At 38.6% G+C, this 23,742-nt stretch overlaps 1 protein-coding gene across 7 annotated transcripts; it reads right to left on the reverse strand.

The window, feature by feature from the left end:
* Positions 1-3,431: 3,431 nt before the first annotated feature.
* ABHD17B (abhydrolase domain containing 17B, depalmitoylase) lies at positions 3,432-23,693 on the reverse strand. Of its 7 annotated transcripts, XM_065662678.1 has the most exons (6): positions 23,379-23,654; positions 21,752-21,834; positions 20,985-21,058; positions 16,563-17,037; positions 5,851-6,030; positions 3,432-4,950 (listed from the first exon to the last, which is right to left on the reverse strand). In XM_065662678.1, exons 4-6 carry the CDS (start codon positions 17,027-17,029, stop codon positions 4,731-4,733), a joined length of 867 nt encoding a protein of 288 aa, XP_065518750.1. In that variant the 5' UTR covers positions 17,030-17,037; positions 20,985-21,058; positions 21,752-21,834; positions 23,379-23,654; the 3' UTR covers positions 3,432-4,730. The 7 variants fall into 7 exon arrangements, with proteins under 7 accessions (XP_065518750.1, XP_065518749.1, XP_065518751.1 ...); XM_065662677.1 differs by lacking the exon at positions 20,985-21,058; XM_065662679.1 differs by lacking the exon at positions 20,985-21,058 and having other exon boundaries at positions 23,302-23,390.
* Between the last annotated feature and the right edge of the window lie 49 nt (positions 23,694-23,742).

Raw genomic sequence — 23,742 nt, forward strand, 5'->3', positions numbered from 1 at the left:
AAATTAAGACATCTTACTAATACCTCTAGGGAAAAGTTGATGCTGAGATTCTTCTTTACGGTTGGCCCCTTCCTTGCTAACAAGAGTAATCAGATTCTAAGGACTTTTACACTATTCTCTTTCTTAAACCATTTTCCTTTCCATTGTACAAGAAATATGCTATATTTTTACTTCCTTTCACAGAAAGAAAGAGAAAGCAGTCTTACCTGAGAAACAAAGATTTATAAAAAAGGGAGAAGGAGAGGTGTAGGGTAGAATTCATTGTCACGAGACAATGGAATTTCTTCACTGGGAAACATTATTTCTATGGCTGTTTTACAATTAATATTTTCCCAATGTAAATTGGTTAAGAAGTTTCATATGTTAAAAGTTTTAAGGCTACTTCGTGCTGAAATTTCAACCTAATGCTACTTAAGCTCAACTTTTAATGATTGGAAAAAGTCAAGTGGTGTCAGAAGTATGCACATCGAGCCTGACACACAGCAGCACATGAAAACCCCCCTTTTTTGACTCCAATGAGAATACAAAGAACTTTTTTTGTCTTACAAAGACTATTCAAGTAGAACAAGCTTTTTAACTAACTTTGTTGAAACAGCCCCAAACAACCTTGTATCTGTTCAGTCTCCTCTGCTGTTTGCCAAGCACCTAGGATAACAGTAGTTGTGAATTACACATTCCCACCTTTGGGAATGTTTAAGACCTTTCAAGCACTTTTGATTTTTTCAGGATAGCATGCCTATGCTTTACATCTAGCTTTTCAATCTTTGCTTTGTAGTAGGGTAGCAATGTGATCTCTGATGGCACTGTGGTATCAATTTTGGTATCAAGAGTCAGTCTCAGCCACAGCACACCTAACAGTGATGGTCTCAGGATTTAGACAGAATGGGCTTTTTCCATAGCAGTCTTTTTATTGTCTTCTGTTGCTGAAGAAACGTCAAAAGTAGGCAGCACAGAGTGAAGATAATTTTTGTAACTAAGCAGTCTTCAGTTGTGGCACACAAATGCTTGTAGCACCAACCATCAGGATTTGCATGCCATACTTCACAAAACCACAGAATGGCTGAAGTTGGGAGCACTTGATATCATGTAGTCCAACTCTTATGCTAACAGGTTTCCCAGGGCTGAGCTCAGCTAAGTTCTGAGCATCTGTAAAGATGGGATCTCCACCACTGGTTCCAGTGTCTGACCACCCTCACAGAAAAAAAAGAATGCTGTTTTTGGGTACTAAGATTGGATTTCCTGTTTTTTTAAGTGTGTGGTCATTGCCCCTTGTCCTCTCTGTGGGAATACTGGGGAAAGCTGAGCTCTCTCCCCTCCCTTAGATACTCACACATGATTATAGTCCTCACAAACCTTTTCTTCTCCAGGCTGAAAGGCTAAGAGAGCTCCAGCTCTCTTAGCCTCTCTTCCTATGACAAGACTCCACGGTCCTTCAGTCATAGTTGTGGCCCTGCACTGGTTTTAATCCAGTACATCCATATCCTCCTTAAACTGGGGAGGCATAGAACTGGGCCCACCACTCCATGTCTTCATCCACAGTGAGGAGCAAAGGATCACTTCCCTTAAATTGCTGGCAAGTGTCTGCCTAATGCATCCCAGGATGTGGTTTGTCGTCTTTGGTGTAAGGGTGCACTGCTGGCTCATGGTTGGCTCGGTGTTGTTCACCAGTCCCCAGCCGTGGTGGGAATCAGCTTTTCTGCAAAGCTGATTTCAAGCAATCAGCCCCTACTTACACAGGATGCTTTTTCCTAAGGTTGTCAAACACAACTTTCCTTATTTTCAGCTTTAAGATATTAACAATGCCTACCATATAACAAGAAAACTGTGTATCTGCACAACTTAGAATATTCCATAGTGAAAGGTACCAAGTGGCTAGCTGTGAACAACATCATTCAATTAAAAAGAGCCCAAAAGTAAACATCTGATTTCTTTTTCCCCCACCACTGAATAATTAGTGCAGCTAATACTAAGAGCAGATAACTGAATATTCACTGGAATTCTTCGCTGCCACAAGCAAAATGTAAAGAGGGGAGGTTTTTTTTATTTATTTTCTTATGTGTAGTTGGGAATGTGAGAGAGCAAAACATGCCCAAAAATACCCCACCTTTAGAAGCTTATCTCGTCTTTTACAATAAATGAAGCTGGTTTTGAAGTTGTTTTGCCAAGTTTCCCAGAACTGAAACAGACAAGTTTACTGTCCAATATTTGTCTCCAAGAAAAAAAAAAAAAAAAGACTGTGGTTCACAAAAATGCTCTTTTCTTTTTCCCTAAAATACAGACATTGTTTTGTTAATGAATGCTGAATCAACTATTATTTATCTATTTATCATGAGACAATTGCATTTATAACTTAAAACAACAGCCCACTGTCAATTCCAGCAAAACTATGGTTTAACAAGACAATCACCATGCCAAGTGTTTTCCTCCTAGCTGCAACAGCTCAGAATCACTTTATGTTGCTAACAAGTTTATTGCCATGATTCTCAATACAAACAAGGCTGTGCCTAAAAAAAACAATCTTAATTCCTTCAGTAAACAACTCAGATGAAAAAAAAAAATCTAGGTATAAAATAAAAATCAGAACAAACTGGCAAGAATTAACCATGCAGAAGTGGTCCCAAAGAGACCTGAAGCTCTGCCCACTGCCATAATCCAGCACAGCTGCGTCACTGAAGAAAAAAAAAGTTCGAGTCAGGCTTTTTGTTCTGCTTCAACAAAACACAGAAACAAAAGCAGTAAAACTGCTCTCCCATCTTTTCTCTCTTTTCAACTGCAGAGTGCCATAATATTCGCTAGCACAATCGAATAGTTCTTGTGATGACACTAGATCATTTGCCTGCAATTTGCAGTACTATCAGCCAATCTTGATCACTTACCATTGCAGTTCTGTGTATAAGGTATGATGTAATAAAGACAAGTTATATATCTATTTAAGCACTCTAACTGTAAAAATCTTGGATTAAGATGAAAATGTTTAAGTCTAATAATATTGTGCCTGAATACTACTCTGAACTTCAGAACACTTTGAAGAATACGTGATCAAAAAAGATGAGCAAGAACACAGTTGCTTGAGAACAAATTAAAATTTCTTTCTATTCAACTAACAAACCAAAGGGCACAAAACAAAGTCACTGGTGATTTCAAATAAAGCTAAATTTGAATTCATGACAGAGGAACATGTGAGTAGCTCTGCATTAGAAAAACTGTATGCTGAATAGCAGAAAATAGCATGAAGAGGCATGGGGATGGGAGGGTGATCACAACAGCAGCTGCTGATAAAGAAATGTGCCAACAATTAGTAACAATGGGTTTCTGCTTTAGTTCTCAGTTTTCCTGGACTAAATGGGGAAGTTGCATATTATTTTTGATATTGCAAGCAACTGATGCTATTTCTTACAATTAAAAACAAAAATTAAAAAGAGGAGAACAGCAAGTGTGTAATATTGTTTACTGTTAACCAACACATCTTATCCAAAGTTTTCACAATACTTGAAGTTACATTTAAGTATACAATAGTTTCAATCACAAAACCCAAACAGAACAATTAAACTACATAAGGCCTTGAAATCAGAAGCACAGTGTATTGTTGGAATATTACTTTGTTTACAAATCGGCTACATTTAGTTAAGTTTCTTTTTCATAGTTTTATTCACACAAAATGCATTCAAGGGAAGACAAACTTACAAAGTTTGTTGTTTATTTTACTATTAGTTAATAGAAAAATGTCAACATTCTCTTCTTGCCCTCCACCCCAGCCAATTAGTAAAGTTTCCATATAATACTCGGAAAACAATAAGCTTTTACACTGAATATCCAAAAATAAGCCTGATCAGACAACTGCATATTTGCAAATTGTTTATTACAAAGTTGGATAAGCATCCAGGTTCTTTATAATGAAATATTGCACCTCTACACAAACAATGTTTAAAACTACAAGGTCCACAAAGACTGCCAGGTCCTAAAAGTCTTACTGGTTTCAAAGTACTCAGTGACCTCAGTAGCCGTCACATGAATGATATTTGCATTTCAACAATGATAACTTGCAGCATTATTTTGGCAAGATTAGGACTGCTGAGAAGATGAGTAGGTAAATTTGTTTAACGTGAAAGGTAAGGGACAATACAAGAACAAAACAACTGAAGTATAACTAAGCACAAAAGATAAAAATACGGAAAGAGAGCGCTATTTTGACCACCTCCCCTATAACAGGGCATGGGTTATCCCCAGTGACTCTCTATTATTACATACACAAGTATTTGCTTAAATTTCATGGTTATTACATTTTTATAGAACAACTGCTTAAAAGTCTGCTTTTTAATTTACACCTGTGCAACAGAGTAAGTCACAGTACATTTTGAGATGTTTAAAAATATTTTTTAAACTTGGTTCTGATATGCTAAAGCATTTGGCAACACCTTTACAGCATTTGATTTCTATAATTACAATTTCATACAGTACTCCTTGTGATTTTTTTTTTTTTTTTACATCTAAGAAGACAAAACCTCACACAGTAATATGAACTGCCAAGCTTGACTGCATGATCATGTAATTCCAGTTTATAATACTGGCATTAAAACCTTCATTAATTATGTTGACAAATCATTACCTGTACAGTTAATGAAGGCAACCAAGATGATTTGAAAACACAACCTTCAGGTTTTATGTTATATATTTATTAAGGCATGCAGTTCTGCAATGAAATGAAAAAGCAGGTAAATCTACAAAGAAAATTATAAGTTCACCAGTTCATGTGACACAAACTGTTTTAATCTTTCAAGGTACTGTCCATAGAGTTCCACATCATTATGGCCCGCTCCTTCCACCCACAGTGGTTCTACAGGTCTCTGGCAACGCTCAAACAATGCTAGGCCATGTGAAAAGTCAATTACTTCATCTTCAGTTCCATGGATTATTAGCACAGGAGATGTTATTTTAGAAATTTTGTCAATGCTGTAAGAAAAAGATTACATCTATGAACACAGTGAGCTTTACTATATCTTTTTGAAGGACCAGATGGTTGACTTAACTTTTTAATTACACATTGTAGCTTTAGCAATTTAATTCTGAAGTTGTTCAAATCATTAGAAAATTAGATCTTAACAACACCCTGGAAGCCATTACAGAAGCACATGTAAAGCCACACAGAAAGGAAAAACACTACTGGAAACTATTAGGATCAAATAACAGAGCAATCCATCTAGAACGGATATTTGTTACCATGTTACATACAGGACTGATGAAAACATTAGTTCAGAGTCTTCCAGAAAAAGGTTCTTGTCAGAAGTGAAAAAATTTTAGCACTTAAAATTTGACCATTTATGGGGAAAAATGTCTTTGAAGTTAGATGCTTAAAAACACAAGTAGCTGTTTGAGACAAAACAGCTTTGTAATGGCCAATACAACTTTGTAATGGCCAATAGTAGCATTAGTTCTGAAATACGTAACAGGAATTTTCTTTAGTTAAGGTCTACATAGCTTTTCAGTCTTTGCTACTTATAGAAACATGCAAAAGACTGTTCATAGTTACCAAGATTAACAATACACTTGACTAAAACTGCTTGTTATATTTAATGGTATTAGGGGTTACATACAGGAAACTAAACACTTCTTTAACAGATACCCACTGAAATTATTAGAGATGTGAAAAACCTAGATTACAAAGTTCTGTAAACTCCTTTAAATCAAATATTCTTCATTGTTGTTATTCACTCTGACTTTCTTTCAACTGTTGTTTTTTAAACCTCTGAAAAAAGTTTAAGAGAATTTCCCGTATTACTCATTTCTTAGTCTAAAACTTCGGTAATAAGGATGCATGCAGAATAAAAAAAAAAAAAAAATCCTAAAACTTACTTTGGGAATGCATCAAAGCAATAGGTCTTCTTTGTATCAGGAAAAGCTACTCGCATTCCTGAGGTCAATGGAGAATGAAGAATTACAGCAGCACTTTCATACCTAGCAGCAAGATCCACAGATGGTACTGTTCCTATACTCTGGCCATATATAATCACATTTTCAGGGCGGATTCCGTACCTAGAAATTTAAAAATGTTAACCAAAGTGTCATATAAATTGAAACAGACAAAACTGCAACTACACAATTATGCAAAATAAGCATTTCTGAAGATTAATATTTCCTGAAGGTGACAAACTATGAAACAGGAGCTGGTAGAAGAACAAGCAGGTATATTCAAGCACATTCCTGACTTAAAGACACAATTATTTACTTTGTACTTCCAGTAACTTTGCCTTATGCCTCAGTAATACTGAAATATGGCGTTTTTTTTTTTTTTAATGCGGATTTGTGAACGCAGTTGCGACTTCTTGTTGAAAGCCTTTACTGCTAACCCTAGTGGGCCTACAACAGAAAACTGATTAGAGCTTTGTTAACTCTATGGTTATTATCAAGCAGAGCATAATCAAGTATACAAAAATTTGGTTGTCTTTACTCTTCTAATACCCAATAAAACCTGCAAGCTGCTAATACTGGTCAGCAATTTAGTGGGACTTAAATCATGCCCAGAGTAGTACACATTCTATGTAGTAGCAAAGACGCTTCTTTCTTATCATAGTTGATTTGACATGTAACCTAGCACCTAACCCACAATCAAGACAGCCCCATAAGCAGTACAAAATTAAAGTTAAAGCCTCCTAGTAAGATGAAAACGCTACTTTTTTCTGTAATTAACCAAGATAACTAAATATTTCATGACTTTTTTGTTTAACATTTACACAAGTTATATCTAATATATTGTCCCGGTTTCAGCTGCAACAGTTGGTTTGTTTATGTTGTTTTTTTGGGGTTTTTTTACTTCCTAGTAGCTGCTGCAGTGCTGCGTTTCAGCTTCAATCTGAGAACAATGCTGATAACACACCAATGCGATCAAGGACTTTTTCAGTCTCTCATGCTCTGCCAGGGAGGAGGGGAAGCCGAAAGGAAGCAGAGACAGGACACCCGATCCAAACTAGCCAAAGGGGTATTCCACATCACAGCACATCATGCCTAGCATATAAACTGGGTGGGAGTCACCTCAAAGGGACCGATAGCTGGTCAGGTTGAGCTGGGTATTGGTCAGCAGGTCATGACCACTGTGCACCACTTGTGGTTGGCTTTTTTTTCCTTTTGCTTTTTAGTGTTATATTCTCTACCCCTGTTATTTCCCTTATCATTATTATTAGTAGTAGATACTGGACTGTTCTTATCTCAGCCTGTGGAGTTTATGTTTTTATTTTCCTTCCCATCCTGCTGCGTGGGGCAGGGAAAAAAGGGCAGAGTAAGTGAGCGTCTGCATGGTTTTGAGTTACTGGATGGGCTTAAACCAGGACAGTCCTTTGTGTTGCCCAACATGGGGCACAAAAGGTTGAGATAAGGACAGATCTGACCAGAGTGTGTCTAAACATATTTGTGATAAGCATTCATTGTTTCAGAGTAATACTCACTCATCACAATGTTGATTCATTTGCTCTCAGAGTTGTGCTTGGTCTCAGTTTTGTTATGTCACACCTTACCTCCAGCCAGTATTTGCTTTTTTGGCATTTATTGGCTTTGGGGCCTAGGCTAAGGTTCTTGTTTTGTTTACTTTATGATAATCACTTGTAATACAATAGAATTAGTGATCATGAAACTGATCTGGTATGTGTTCTCAGCACTGACATCTCTGTACTTTGGGAAGCACGTGATGGGAATAATTAAGAATTACAACTTTTTTCCCCACTGGGAGGGACATCCTATGGAGGAAACATTCTCCCATGCCTTCCACTCACCCACTAGGCTGATTACAATGGCATTTGAGAATTTTAAAGATTTTCAATATTCTTTGAATACCCTTGAAACTAGCCTGCTTCTTTTGCTGGGAACCATCATTTTCTTGAATATGGTTCAGGTCTTAGATAGTTGTTTAACCTTAAATAAGAATACCACCTGGAGATCTTTCCCAAGGCTGGACAGTCATGAGTGGCAGGGTGTGTGGGACAGTATAGGCAAGTACTTAGGCCAGCCTTTCCAGTGCTTTGGAACTTCACCCCTGAACAAACATGCAATCCAGAAAAAGCTGTTGAAACAATTAGGCAAGGTATGCTGTTGTCCTGGCAATACCAGAGAGGGACAAATAACCACAACATGCTGGGGCTTGGCCTACACCTACAGAGCCCTGCTCAATGCTATCCAGTACCCTCAAAGGGAAAGCATCTCTGGACCTGATGGCAAAACACAGACAACAGGGCTACTTCATCCCCAGTAACAAGCATAGCAGCCACTCCAACTCCAGTAGCAGGCAGTGCTGCTGATTCTAATTACCAATCTATGATAATATCAATTGCCACTATAAGCAAGAGGAGATGCAACTCATGTAGTGAAGGAAGATGAAGTGCCAATGCCAGACCTAGAGGGGGCAAACACCTGAACAAGAGGAACTAGTACAAGAAACAGAGGAAGATGAAGAGGTAAATTCTCAATCCCTGTCCTTGACAGAGCTATGGAATACAGGAAAAGATTTCAGCTGTGCTCTAGGTGAGCAGACCATCACCTAGATACTCTGATGCTGGGACAACGGGGCCAACAGTCACAGACTAGAGGGTAAGGAAGCCAAGCAGCTGGGATCGCTTGCTAGAGAAGGGGAAACTGAAATAGCAATTGCAAAAGGGAAATGAATCCTCAACCACTGGAGGTGGCTCTTGTCAGCTGTGAAGGAAAGGTTTCCCTACAAGAAGTATATATCACTGAGGCAAGTGGACTGCTTAATACATGTGCTTTTCATAATGGAGAGCATGAAATATTGTCCAGTATCTTACAAATATGGCTAATTGTATGCTGTGTAGGTCACCAAACACTAGAAGTCAGTGAAATCTAAAAGTCTCAAAATCAGGAGCATTAGGAAAAAAACATGTTTCACATGTATCCAGACATTCAAATTACCAAACAACAAAACCCCCAAAATCACAAATATTTTCCAGTAAGCCAGAAAACATACCCTGCATGTTACATCAATATGTAACAAACACTGAACAGCTAGGAAAGTTTCAAGAAAACCAATCACATTTAAGTATTACTAAAATATAAATATCAGTAGCAGAACTCATTGAGCACCCTAATAAGCTTTCTAAATTTGAGCTAAAATCCACTGTTCACAGATACCATTGTCTACTTAAATATTTAAATTGTGTTCTGCTACAGTGAAACATAGAAGCTGTAAAAGTATTAGCACAGATACAGATATATTCTATCAATGTATCAGGACTATGTAATTACTATCAGTATTTTGTAGAAAGAGTTTCTAAGATCATAATCAAGAGATGTAAAACACTAAAACCCAATCATCAGCCTGGAACTACAGGCAAGCCCTCTACCTCACAACAGTTCTCAGAAAATAAAACAACATTCTGATGTACAAATATTTTCCTCAAAACTCCAACACACAAAAATACAATAAATTAAAAATGTGATGTAAGGTCTTCGCTATTTCTGTAACTCTTCTGAAACACCCAAGAACAGCCTAGCATCTATCCTTTTACAATTAGTCTCCCAACTGAAAATAATTCAAATCACATTTATCCATTCGGAAAGTACAGTATGGCTTTCTATCGCTTTTATACAATCTGAGCTAAACTCATTAGTACCTGAGAATTTGCATCATTAGTATGACATGGAATTTGCTTAGCATGTTATAACATAACCTAGTTTTCAAAAAACCTTGCAAATTATCACTCTTGGTTATTTCCTTGGTTATTGAGTTTTACAAGATGCAGGCCATTGCACAGGAATTTAAAGCAAAACTTAAAAGTATATTTTGCAGCATGTATTCTCCTCTTTATCTTCCCCCCTCACACAAACACACACACACACCAGCTGTTTTTGGATCCAAATCCTTACAGCCTAAACTGAACTACAAAAAGTAACCCAAGAAATATGTTTTCTATATTTGGATTAAAGTAATCTTTTCTCCAGCACAGCCAAACAGATTGCCTTCACAGCACCCACTAGAAATGACTTTGCAGTCTGGATACCAAAATACTGAGACAAATCACCAGAAGTGGTGATTCAAAGCAGACTTTTGCATATTGTTACTTGGGAAAACAAAAAACAAACAAAACCCCACACAAACCAACCTAAAAAACCACAAGCAGCCAAAACCAACACCAACAACAAAAACACCAACCCAAACAATAGCCAAAAACCCCCAAGAAGTTTGGAAACCAGAGACCAGCATCTGCTGTCTCCAGTCTTCTCTTGAACTGGCATCTGAAAAGTTCAGGGAAAATAAGAGTCCCTCAGTTCCTCTCTCCCAGAATTACCACTTTCTAAGATAAACCAGAAGAATTTTTAACCGCTAACTGTTGGCAAATTCCCTAGTCACAAAATTTGTCTCCTCCTCCCCTTTGACAGCCCTGTAAACTCCAGCTAAACTCCAAGAAGTCTGGTAGAAAATTTCAGTGGACTATGCACCTCATCTCTCAAATGAGGAAAAGTCAGATCAAAACTTTTCTCTCAGTGCCTTAGAATTACAGGCTATCCTGAGGAAGGGGAACATGACAGTTACAGAGCCATATGCTGTTAGTAGCTGCTCTGATAACAAAAGCTCAAAGACATCCTATAAAAACCGATGACATCTTCAAAAGCTCATTATGTCGATCTTAGAGGTAATGTAAACACTATTGTCTATTGTAATCTTAGATAACTTGTGTCAGAAGAGACAGAAGTTCAGTCTATTGTTTGTAATAGTGGGGATTTGTATGTTGTGGTTTTTGTGGGGTTTTTTTTTGGGGGGGGGGGAGTTTTTTGTTGCTATTTTTTTTCTTTAAGCCATAATCACCAGAAAGGACCTTGGCACAAAGATCTTAAAAGCACCTGTGCAAAGATGTACCTTCTCAGAGAAGGCGCTCTTCCTCAGGGACAAGCTATTCTGGACTGAATATGGCATAAAATGAAGATAGGTGTTTTCTGCAGCTTAAAGGCTGCCCACGACATTTTTCTCTTCTCCACAGCAACTGAGGTTTCAATTCTTTTAAATTCTTTTCAGTTCTTTTTTGATCAAGACCTGATTCATCCTTTATGTTCATGCACCTACAAGGTACCTACCTGCAAAGCACATGGAATTTGAAAAGCAGTTTTTTAATATAGCTAGATGTACCTCCATTGACATAAACTTGCGAACCTCCATACAGAATGTCCGGATACTCAAACTTCTGCCCTGTCATCATGCTAAAGGAAAAGGTTAGTATCCCTAGGAAACTAAGCTATTGCCAAACAGAAGGGGAACACTTTCCTGTTTGCAACCTCAGCCACCTGTTGATATTGGGCTTCACCAGCTCTTTTAGGAAACCAAATTAATCTCTTTTGGGAGTACAGGAGCAACTATTTTTCTGCTGCTTTGTGCTGGGTGTCTTAAGGGCCAAGCAAGAAATTACATGCTACTGGTGGGTGAAAGGAATGAGCAAGCCAGTAGGTTGTTGTAACTGTAGCATCAGAGCGCTGTATATAATCAGGGCCCAAGTGAACACAGGGCAACTAATGAAGGCAGTATCCTCATCTGCAAGCCTACATATGCTGATCAGACCTAGACTGTCTCTTGTAAAAGAGGCAATCCTAAACACGCTGAACTGATCTTTTCTGCTTCTGCAGGAAAAGAACTGCTAAAACAGCAATGAAATAATTTTCTTTTTCTCCTTTGTGACAGACTTCACAATGTTCTGTAGCAGAAACTCTTTCACCATTTCCCTTATATTTCTGTCTCTCTAACAAGACCTTTTCTGCACTTCAATTATAATGGCTGTCCGCCCTTCTCAACCCCTCCCTCCTCTTTTGTTTTCACAGTATCATAGAACAGTTTGGGTTGGAAGATGATCTAGTCCAATGAGGTTGCTCAAAGCGTCATCCAACCTTACTTTGAACACTTTAACCGGATATTCATCGCGCATCTCTTACACTGGATATTCACCATATTATATACTTCCATTGGATATACATCACAGTATCAGTTTACAATATGCAAACTTCAAAAATGAATGTCTGGTTGTAACAAGTGTTTTTTTGCTTTGGTCTTTTTCAAACTTAAGTTACATTTAACAGCCAAATGCCAGCTGAAATTACCATACTACACTTACAGGCTCTTAAAGAGTACCTGCTATTTTGCCCTTGATATATTTAAGAGAGACAGAAAGCAATTCATCTTTTTACTTCTGAACTGTTGTTAATCTAGAAGGCTTGCTCACTTTACAATAGTAAAGCATGTGTAAAATCAGTGTCAGAAGGGTACATTTTCAATAGTACCTCTCAGATTCACACTAAAGAAGAGCCATAGATGCCCCAGAGAGGCTACTGTTAGTGAAGCTAGTGCAACACACATTTAGCCAACTGACTGCAGTGCTTGAGGCTCTTGGAACAAGGGGGCACATCCTTAGGGAATTTTCAACTTGCATTTCAGGACCTTTTGTCATCATGCACATAACACACAAAATTGGATCTACAAATTGCAGAATATGAAGGGTATGAACAATATCCACACCTTTAACTATCAACATTCCAGGCCATAATGAGATTTGGGAGCATACAACTCTTCCTCAACTCAGACGCAGATTCCCCTTTTACATATATAAGGCAAAACGATGCTAGAAGAATCAGGAACTATGCCTTCTGAGAGGCAAACCCATTGACCACTTCGGTAGTGGTGCAGGAAACTGCACCTCCTCTGCCTCTCTCATGATCATTTGCCCTTTTCTGAACCTTACCATGCTGCTGGTACATTTGTCTTAATGGTAAGATTTCATTATAAATTGAGCTACTTTATCAATTTAAATAAAAGCTCAATTTAAACAAAAGCTCAATTTCTCTCCAAATATTCAAAGTTAAGGTACCTTATCTTCTAGGGAAAACTCCCACCCTACTTTTGAAGAAAAAAAAAAAAAAACTCAACTCAAAACCAAAAAACACAACATAATTTGTGAATTGCCTTCAACAGTGCAATCTGTTGTTCCTGGACAGAACAGGCTATTTATACCTCACTTCTGGAGGTATATATTTTTTTACACTTCTAGCTAACATCCAGATTTATTTGTTTTTATTCCAATATTTCACTGTTTGAATTACAGACATTCTGTCTACTTTGACACACCAGTCTGATGGTGAGATTTACCTTTCAATTTTTCAATTATTCTATTGTTAATGTTAAGCAACAATGAAAAAAAGACTGTTTGGATTCTTAAAGGTAAATCTGATCATGAAGTAACTCCAACAAGTCTTCAAGTTTCTGAAGGAGTGCCACCTGCCCTGCATTTGCCTGGGGCTGGTTAAACTTTTCCACCCTTCCCAGGGTGTCATCAAAGGCCTTCAGAGACTAGGACAGCAGGAAATAGGCGTACCCCAAAATGACTCCTGGCATTTCAACACTTCGTACCTATGACAGTCAGAAAAAGAATGTCCTCACTTGCAGCTTCTATATAGTCCAATGCACGTGAACATGCAATGATGCACAACTTTCCCAAACATGATGGCAGTGAATCACCTTGCCTTCTTGAAGTCAGCATCCGCATGGATAGCTACTGCTTCCTATTAAAATACTCAAAGCAGGTGAAGAATATGGGTACAATTCAGAATCCGCATCTGCCATTTACCTCTTCTCATCTGCTGCCAAGTTATCTTTCCATATTAATTTATATGAATTATAATATTCACATGCCCTTACAGCAAACTGGTGTTGGACAAATTTCACTAACACCCTCAATACTAGTACTCCAGACTATTTCACCCTAGGTGCCTAGTCTCCACTGGACAGCTATACCAATTTACAGATGGCCATCTGGACTGTCCTTCAAGATACAAAATTTAACACACTAATGTATCTCCAACAAAATCACCTGCGTTGACTATACAATGAAGTCCTCATCAGCATTTTAGTTACCCAGAAACACCTTTTAACACTGGGATCTATGATCCCACTTTGCAGAACAGGGAATGCAGGGAGCTGTGGGTGGCTGTGATCAACCTTCATCCCACAAAGGTTATTTCTCCATTCTATTCTTCATCCCATCACAATCTGTGAGGTACACTTTAAAAGTCTAGGATCCCTTTCTTCTTTCATCCCATCAACATGAATTTCAAAAGGAGTTACAGGTATACTTATATCTGTCTTGCAAACAATCCACTGAATAAATCTGGGTTTGCAGAATGCTTACATTATAAAACAGTAAAGATGGTGCCAGTGTTAACACTGACAGAACAGGCTATACAAGAAAGGTGAATCAATGCTGCAGCAAATGCTCAAAGGACGCATTCTGGTCTAGATATTCAGCAAGTATTTAAACACAGCTGAACACTGTGTCAGGGCTCAAAAGAGTAGTACAGACTGGCAACCAAACTCTGTAAGCCAGTATATCCAGAGTCACGTAGCAGGGAGAACTTTAGTACATTCAGTGTTCAGATGGAAGGACAAGACTAGGTCTGCCAATTAGGAAGTTGCTGAAAGTGCCACAGTAAAAACTAGTAACACCAACCAGTTTTTAAGCATGGGAAAAAACATCAGTTAATGTTTGCAAAATCCAGAAGTTGGGCAGATCAATCCAAGCTCTATACACTCTACAGAATTGTGTATTTCTGAAGGAGGTTTTGACACATTTTTATGAAGGCAGCAAACAGAACTGAGATGAGGTCACTCCTGAATAAGAGGAACAAGCAGACAGATGTAGAAGGTATTTAGTTGTCCCCACACCACAATGTCTGTTCAGCAAAGGGGATGCTCAGACAGGATATTATAACAAACAACCTTATTTAATTAGTGAAGGCACACTAGGTACAGCTCAAGAATGGAGGCAAGAATTCAAGTTGCAATCACATTTTCTTTTAAGTTTTCAACAGAAATTTGTTAAGGGGAGGAAGAGACAATAATTACAGATTAGTTCATAAAAAGAGCCTGTAAACTGACAAACAAATAATTAAGTCTTACCATCTAGTTCTCTTCAATTTTCTGGTACATTTAAGCAATTCAGAACATCCTCCACATTGTTCAAAATGGTATGACAGTTTTGGTCAATGTTACTGGGTATTTCACAAAGTGGCTTTCAGATCACCTATCAACTACAAACCATGGTCACCCACGCACCTGTTGCAGATCTTGGGCTAACAGACTGGATCTAGTTATATCTCAGCTTTCCACTGCATTAAAAACAAATGCCTAAACCTAATCTAACAACACAGTACATGTTTTTGAATATGAAGCTGAACACACGTCCCCGTGATTGTATGGGGTTTATGATAATAAGTATTCTTCCTCATTTAATATGTAAATAAAATATACTTTTTAAAAAGAGGTATCACACATTTGTCATAATGAAAAAAAAAAAAATAATCACAAGTTAACATGTGTGTTTAAAACCCTGAAAAGTGATAATCCACTCCAAAGCAACAGGAAAATAGCTAATATTACATTTATTGAGCTCTAAATTCACTGCAACAACTACCAGGCTCCAGAATTTAAAGTTTTTATGTATGCCCTTATACTACATCACATTATTATATTATTAAATAAGATGCTGAAGTTATAATGATCAAACCATAACATCCTGCTCTACATTAAATTCAGATTTTTACAGCTTTTTGGTGCTAAATACACAATATGATGAGAGTTTTTTGGTGAACATCTATTGTTATTATCATAGAGTATTTTAAAAAACAATCTTTGTAGTTTGTAACACAAGAATAATATTGCTCTAAATGGAACAAAACATACTGAAAAATGCTCTCAAACTTCAGAACTGGGTACTCAATGGTGCATTTATGTGGTACCTATGATTCTTACCCATGTGACAGAATGTCTCCAGAGTGTTACATATTACTATTTTACGTCCTTAAAACCACAGGCTTAGAATGCAGAAATTGATGAAATAATATCCTTCCAGTTTACACCTTCTTCTTTGTCCAGTTTTAACCTATTTGAGCTTATACCACCAATTAAAATTCCTGGATTTTATTCCCACCATAATGTATCTACACAGATCAATTGTAACCTCTCCCACACGATATTTTGCCAAGATAAAAAACTTTATTTTTTAAATCTAGAAACCTATCTTTAGAAATGCTGTAGCTGCTAGTCTGAATTCTGAAACAAAGGTGGTATGAACATCACACAGTAATTCAGAGTTTCACCAAGTTCTCTCGTAACAGCTTTTCCACAGTCCCTCTCTACAAAAAACAGTAGGTGATGCAATTGTCTGGAAAAACATCACTTATTTTCCCTCACCCACATCACATCAGTGGTTTAGTTAGTGGGGAACTGATTATTATAGGTTTTTTCCATCTTTTGATATTTCCAGCTGAGAAGATCCCAAATTGTGACATGGATTATCTTCTAGTCAATCAAGACTGAAACATACCTTAATAAATTTCATTCAGTTTTAATTTTTCTAGTATTCCAATACTATATACTAATCCTTCTCAGTACTAATAACGACTTCAGCATAAGGGACTACCAATCAGCTTTCATCCTAAACCACAGCATTTCTGTTTAAACAACCAATACAGATTAAGTACAACCATTTGAAGAGCACGCTGTAAAAGAAAAATAGCAACTAGTGTCTTACCTTGTCCTAAGGGCCACCCAAGCAGCATCAATGTCAGCATACAGATTCTTCTCTGTTGGCTTCCCAGAACTTGCGCCATATCCAGAATAATCGTATGAGAATATGTTGCAATTAATTCGTGAACCCAGTCCTATGTAAAAGCTGCTCATCTGACCCAGGTCAACAGCATTCCCATGTGAGAAGAGCAAAGTATACTTGGCGTTAGGTGAGCAACGCACAAACATACAGGCAATCCTGTTACCTTTACTTGTTCTAGTCATGAAGCACTCTATGGCATCTTTTTCTCTAGAAGAATATTGCCAGTCTGCTCGCTCTGACAGATGTAAAGTCCAGCGACTACCACTCTCATCACACATCAGTGTGTATGTGGGATCAGGAGGTAAGAATGCCAGTTTGGAGGCAATTTTCCCTGGGCATGGCGGACAACAAAACAGGCAACACAGTTCACTAAATGAAAGATTATTCATCTTCTCGGCTGAAACAGGAAGAGAGAATGGTATCAGTTTCTAGTTACAATCCAAAAAACCCCAATAAACAAACAAACAAAAAAACCCAAGGACTCATGCAAAATGTGAACATAACCCCTCCAGAATACATAATTTTAGCGGAAATATTTAACAAAACACAGATTTAAATATATATATATATAAATTTCTACACAATAGCTTATTTTATATCATCAGCTACTTTAGAATGAGCATATTATTAAAGAAGGGTGACAACTCTAAAAGCTCTGTCAGATATTAAAACTAAAATATGATTATCCAGGAATGCACAAGCTTAAGTTTCTGAGTTTCTCTGGAGGAAATGAAGTTCCTAATCTTAAAGCCATAAAGAGAAATGTGCTTCCTCTGACAAATATGTATCTTATTAAGAATAATAAAAATATTTTGGAGCTTTCGCAGCACACTAAGGCTATGCAGGTTTCTGCAGCCAAAAATCACTACAGCATTTCCTAAATACAGAGAATGTGTATTGTAATCATGATTTGTGAGCTCCTGTAAGCAGTATCATAAGTATGAAAAGTGCATGAAAGTCAAAACGTACAAGGCAAAACAAGATGCTTCTACTGGCTTAGCAAACACTATAGACCCTCAGTACACTAAAATCCACCCATAACCTCCTCCTTGCTTCACATACTGGCTGACAAAAAGGTTTCCAAACCCTTCAAAGAAATTATTAGCTAAGGTTTCCCATATTGCACTTAGGAACTCAGATTATATTAATGACATAACTATTTTTGTTCCATGCTTTAACAATACCATCCCAAACCAAATGCTCTATTACAGATATTTGTCAAATCATTACAAGCTATACTGCCAATTCAAAGCATTGGCTGACAGAGTGAGAGGAGAAAAAAAACGTAAACACACATACACCTAAAGCAAGCTAGGTATACAAGATACACTCGCTCCCCAAAGCGGACATTGTGTCCTTCTCTTAATTTACAGCAGGGAGAAGAGGGGAAGGAAGGAGGAAGGAAATTCTTTGTTGAGACAGTACTTTTTCTCAGAGGTAGGAAGAGTGATAAAATCTGCCAAGAGCCATGCTGGAAACCAGCACACCTACAACAGGCTTTTACACTACTTTTCTAGTGTTAAGGCATCTGACATTTCATCTCAATTTTAACTTTTCCATCCCGGGTCTATGTACAGGTCTCAAGCTCAGTTTCTGCCAGGTCACTGGAAACAGAAACAGTTTCATGTGTAAGCTTTGCTAGATACAAGTTTACAAATGGGAACTAAATAAACTGATTTCTTACATCCAGAGTCCCATGGTTTTTCAGGAATACTTCCATAATCCAATAACAAATCCTACAGCTAAGTATAATACTTGGTGGTATTTAGATCATATTTCAAAGTTTGTCCTCCAACTTGCACATTTTTCATGCCTGTACAAATTTCTTCATAGAAAAGCTTCAAGGACACTGCTGTAAGAATTGCTGAATACAGATTACAGATCAACCCTCTGTATTTTGGATGTGTGAACGGTCTCTTCCTTTTGGTAGAGTCTGATTGCATACTGCATACAGTGCTACACAGAGTATACTCTTAGAGTAGTAAACAAGACAGTCTGATAAACAGCATAAGCATTCTTGGAATACTGCTCCTTTTTGTAGGGCACAAACCCCTGTTTTTTTTTGCAAAGGCTACTACAGCCAAGTGCTTTCACTCCAAGTCTCCAGTTTTCTTCAAAACAGAGGGAAAAATCACAGACTCTTAGATATGGGTGACCAATACTACCAATTTAGAGATGGCAGGAAGGGTGTACCGATCACCTCCCATAAAAAGATAGATTATCTCTTAAATTCAGATCTAAATGACCATATTTCTGCCAGCTAAAGAAACAACAACCTCATGTATTTATGTAATCATCACAAGTAGTCACTCAAATTTGAAATAGCTCATCTGTTCCCTTTCAGGTGAGATTCAAGTTTAATTTTAACATACAAGTCAGGACAAGTGGAAGAAGTCTAAGGATTGACAAAAGGCTTGGTCTACCTTATGCACAGGAAAAACTCAGTCTTTTTTTCCTTATTTCTCTTACAGCTGTGGGCACCAAAGGAGACACTTCTTTCACCTCTACTAAGAAAGTTCACATTCACATAAAAACTGCTTTGATGCCTCGACAGGCTTTTTCTGCAAGATCTACTATTCAACCACACTTCTATTTCTACCAGAAACTATTAAACCCATCTGTTCCAAGTAAATTTCTCACCTTTCAGAAAAGCTGAAGGCTAAAGCCAGATACTACAATTTATTCTAGGGGAACAGAGGGAATATTATTTTACACGAACAATTTAAAAAATATGTACCTCCAGAAGTGAGGTATAAATAGCCTGTTCTGCCCAGGAACAACAGATTGTGCTCTATTCCAGCGGATAACAATAGCTGCAGAATTTCTTACTTGCTTCCCAATCCACTTGTCAGAAAGAACTAAAACAGGAGTTTGCATTATTTATAACTATAAACAACCCAGCAACACTACAAATATTATCTCACTGAGAAATTGTTTGCTATTTGTCAAAGTAATTTCAGAAGACTGGAAACTGGCCTGTGGAATTCACACACAGGGCAGTACTGCAGTAACCACAGTTGATCAGCTGAGGTGGTACTGTGCCCCCAAAATAGCTTAAATGTGCTAAAAACAGGCTGTTGCCACATATGGCAAATCACTTATGCTGATGACCATGGCTGAAGTATTATTTCTTCCCTATGCTACATAGTAATGCAGACCTCATATAATGTCCATTTAATCCAGTGGAAACTGTCTACTGAAACTACAGATCCTGATCCCAGAATCATTCTCCATCTAAATCACAGCTAGCAACATCCCGTTTCTTTAAAACAAATACTCACTACTTTCTTCACTCAGAAGATCTCTAGCATTGTTAACTGAACAAATCTGACACAAAGCACCTATTGAATTTCCTCAGGAGAATACTTTCAACTAATCACAAACAATGTTTCCATTATGCTGGAGCTGGTTTGTCATTCATTGAATTCAGGAGTGTGTTCTTTACCTCCAGATCTGTAATGGAACCAGGATGCAAGAGTCCCAAAGGTGTATAGAATAATTCCAATATCGCTGTTTAAAAGTTCAACTGAATCAGCATTTCAGTGTAGTAGTTATCCACCAGATGTCATAATTTCACTTCAACTAAACAGGCATAGTTTTTCCTCAAAAAGTATACTGTTCACACATTTCAATGAGGGATTAAAATTAATGTTACCCCCAAAACTGGTTTGTTAATGCTCTCAATGTTAGAAAAAACATACCATGATTTCCTAATGATTCATCCTGCCAAAAATTATCCTTCAAGAAAGTCACAAAGCCCTCTTCATTTAGCATCACCTAATCTTGGTAAAAGTTTTGGAGATCAACAGTCTTAAGAGATTGATTATTCTATTAAGTCTAAAATATAACTTATGGAAAGTGAGCAAGGTATCACAAAGAGAATGGCATTAAAAAGCACTCTAATAACAAATGCACTTGATACGTGTTTTAGCTGGACTCTTACTGAAGCCTGGCAAAAACAATACTGACCACAAATTACCCTAATCACACAGTTCCACAAGTACAGATGAGTAACTTTAAATTTGCCTAAGATATCTTGTGAATACTTAAGTTATAGTCTTAACACCTTCTGAGCATGCATGATGTAAATCTCTGTGCTCATTACAGTAGCACCACAGAGATCAACACATCCCAACAACATAACTATTTAACCTTCTATTTATCATTTCAGTACTAATAAAGAAGCCAGCGCTGTTTTGCATCGCAAACACACTTCCTAATGCTGGCAAAACTGCTAACAAAACCACAACAAATAAACAAAAAAAACCCAAAACCAAAAAACACCAAAACACACACACACAAAAATATATATATATATGTATATAATTTCTATGGAAAACGTACTCTAATTTTAAGTGTAAAAATTCTCTGGAAGAAACAGTGGAAAACTGGAACTTCTACTATTGCACCAAGAAAGGCTAAAAAATAAAACAGAATGCAAGTGTTATCACCCACCCACTCTGGGATAGCTTTTAAAAGGAAGGCCAGATTATTTTATCGAATTTATCTCTAACTCTCTTGCGAATAAAAAAGTAACATAGAAAATGATAAATACATCCACAGGCAGTAACTTCAATCCATTCTTCAGCAATCAACCTTTTCGTTAAGGCTGACAGAAGAGGGGGGAAGTCTATCTAACCTGAATGAACACCTCAAATATTTATTTTGTGATTCCTAGGATAACACAAATGTAGCTCTTTCATGTAAGCAATTATTCCTGTCTTCCTCCTTCTGCAAATCATAACAAGAAAGTGGCTCCCATTATTCACATCTTCGAGTACTTCACTACGTATTAGCCTCAAAAGCCAACCCTTGAAAACACTTACCTAGCAATCTTGTATTTACATTAAGTATAAATTATTCTAATTGTAAATCGAAATTAAATTACTTATTTCATAGGAACTATTCAAAAGAGCAAAGTCAGACTTGTAAATATAGCTCCTGGTTTGTAAATTTTAGTGGTGCTCTACTGTAACAAGCACAGTATTCAAACTGTTGGGGGGGGTTGTTTGTTTTTGTTATTTTTTTGTTGGTTTTGTTTTGGATTTTAATCATAATGTTTCATTATTTACTGCTGAATTAAGAAACTCTAAAGAAGAAAAGAAACTCACCCTTTTGCTGAACACAAAGCAATGAAAACTTGAGTTCAAGCCGTTACTGAAGTACCCATATTTATTTCAACACCTGCATTACACTAAAAATGGAACAGAAGGGTATGAATATCCTCCAACTACTTCAACAGCAAAAGTAACAGAATATTTAGTGGGGGGAAACAAAGATAAAAATCAGTGTTTGATTAAGTATTACATAAAAGGATTAAAGTAATTATTAAGAAAGAACACACAGGAAGTCTGGAAAAGAACACAACAGACATCTATTCAATAATAAAAGAGCCATACCAAAGAAATATGGTGAGGTTACTTTTTGAGGCAATTTTCAAAGAGCAAAGCAACCTACATAAAACTAGGTTCAAATCTTCATTTTGGCTATTCTGCTTTCAAACAAATAAACTGCTTTACTATGCTTATAAATTCTAGCAATATTATAAAGTTTAACTTGTATATAGTGAGACCTGCTGCTGCTGCTTACTTTGTACACCCCAGAACCTAATGGCAAAGTTGAGAAATGAAAGGGAATACAGCAAACACTACGTGAAATATCTAGCCATTCCTTCTCACTTAAAGAACAAACCAACCCTCTAAAGAGCCCAGCCAGACAGCTGTGTGATTAAGTCAGATTACATAATGTTCTGCATACTCCAAGCAAGACTCTGCACCATGGAACTTCTCTGCTAAAGCCATCTGTAGGCTGACAGGCGTTGAAGCCCCCTCTTGTATTTCAAACACATCAATCTGGTGCTTCATTGCACCAGTCGGTCAATCACTAAGAAGCAGCTATGCTTTTAAAGCCTGTCTATGTTCATATGCTACTATTTTGGTTTCTCCAGTCGTGTATTCTTCTAGTTACCTTCTGGCTAAATATTTTGAACTTTTAAAATAGTAATACCCCAGAGCAATTTTAAGGCCAGCGCCACTCCCACCTCAAACAGCAGAAGCTGAAGAAATACATTAAATCGGGCTCGTAAAAAGTAAATGAACTCTTCAGATGTCTGTATGTAAGAACTCTGCAGAAGTCAACATCCCTTACGAGGAGGCACTATTTAGACCCGCTAAACGCCAGTACTCAAGAAGCGTTTAAGAAGTCCGCGCGCCTGTTGCCCCAACAAAGGCAGCCACTGCAATACCACGGAGCCGGGCGCCGCGGGTCAGGCCGCTCACCCCGGGCCCTCTGAGCAGGCGACACCCCCTCGCTGGGAGCACCGAAGCCAGCAGGGCAGAGGCCCCCGAGCCTGCACGAGGCCCAACCCCCACGTCCGGTTCGAGTCCGAGACCCGCACCGCCGTCTTCCTCCCTCCCTGAGGAGAAGCCGTTGACTGCCGCGGCCCTTCCTTCTGCCCCATGCCACAGCTTCGCAGGGGAGCAGCCGCACGCCTGCCTCAGACAGCGGCGAAGTGCGGCGAACAGGACAGGAGGGCAGAGAAGCGGCCGGACCTGCCGAGGGGCCGGCTCTCCGCCACACCTCGGGAGCAGATCCTCCAACCGCACCACCACCACCAGCGCCGAGCCGGGCCCCCGCTGGCTGTTACCCATCACCCCTTTACCGCAAGGTGCCAATCCGCGCAGACCCCGGTCCTGGTGCCGCTGCTGCCGGAGGTGGGAGGAGGGGCACAGCCCGTACCTGCACCTGGCGCTCCTCTGGGAGGCGGCGGCCCCTCGCTTCCTCAACCGCCGCCGCTCGAGCCCTGGCCAGCGGGGGGATGGGTGCCGGTTGTGCTGAGTAACGGTGGGCAGCTATCAGCACCCCAGCCGGCCGCCGCAGCTCTGCAGCCACGCTCCGCGGTAGTGAGGACGCGGCCCCCGGGAGGCTGCTCTCCGCACGGCCTACGAGATCCACACCCGCCTCACCTCTCCGAGAGACTGCATCGGACCAAGCGGCTACCTAAGCGGCCGCGGGCGGCGGGCGGGACCGGCCGCAGCGCACCAATGGGAGCGCAGCCCGCAGCGCCGTGCCTGCCGCTGAGGCTCCGCCTAGGGGCGGGTGG

Source organism: Lathamus discolor, chromosome Z (assembly GCF_037157495.1).
Source record: "Lathamus discolor isolate bLatDis1 chromosome Z, bLatDis1.hap1, whole genome shotgun sequence".
NCBI classification, from domain to species: Eukaryota; Metazoa; Chordata; class Aves; order Psittaciformes; family Psittacidae; genus Lathamus; species Lathamus discolor.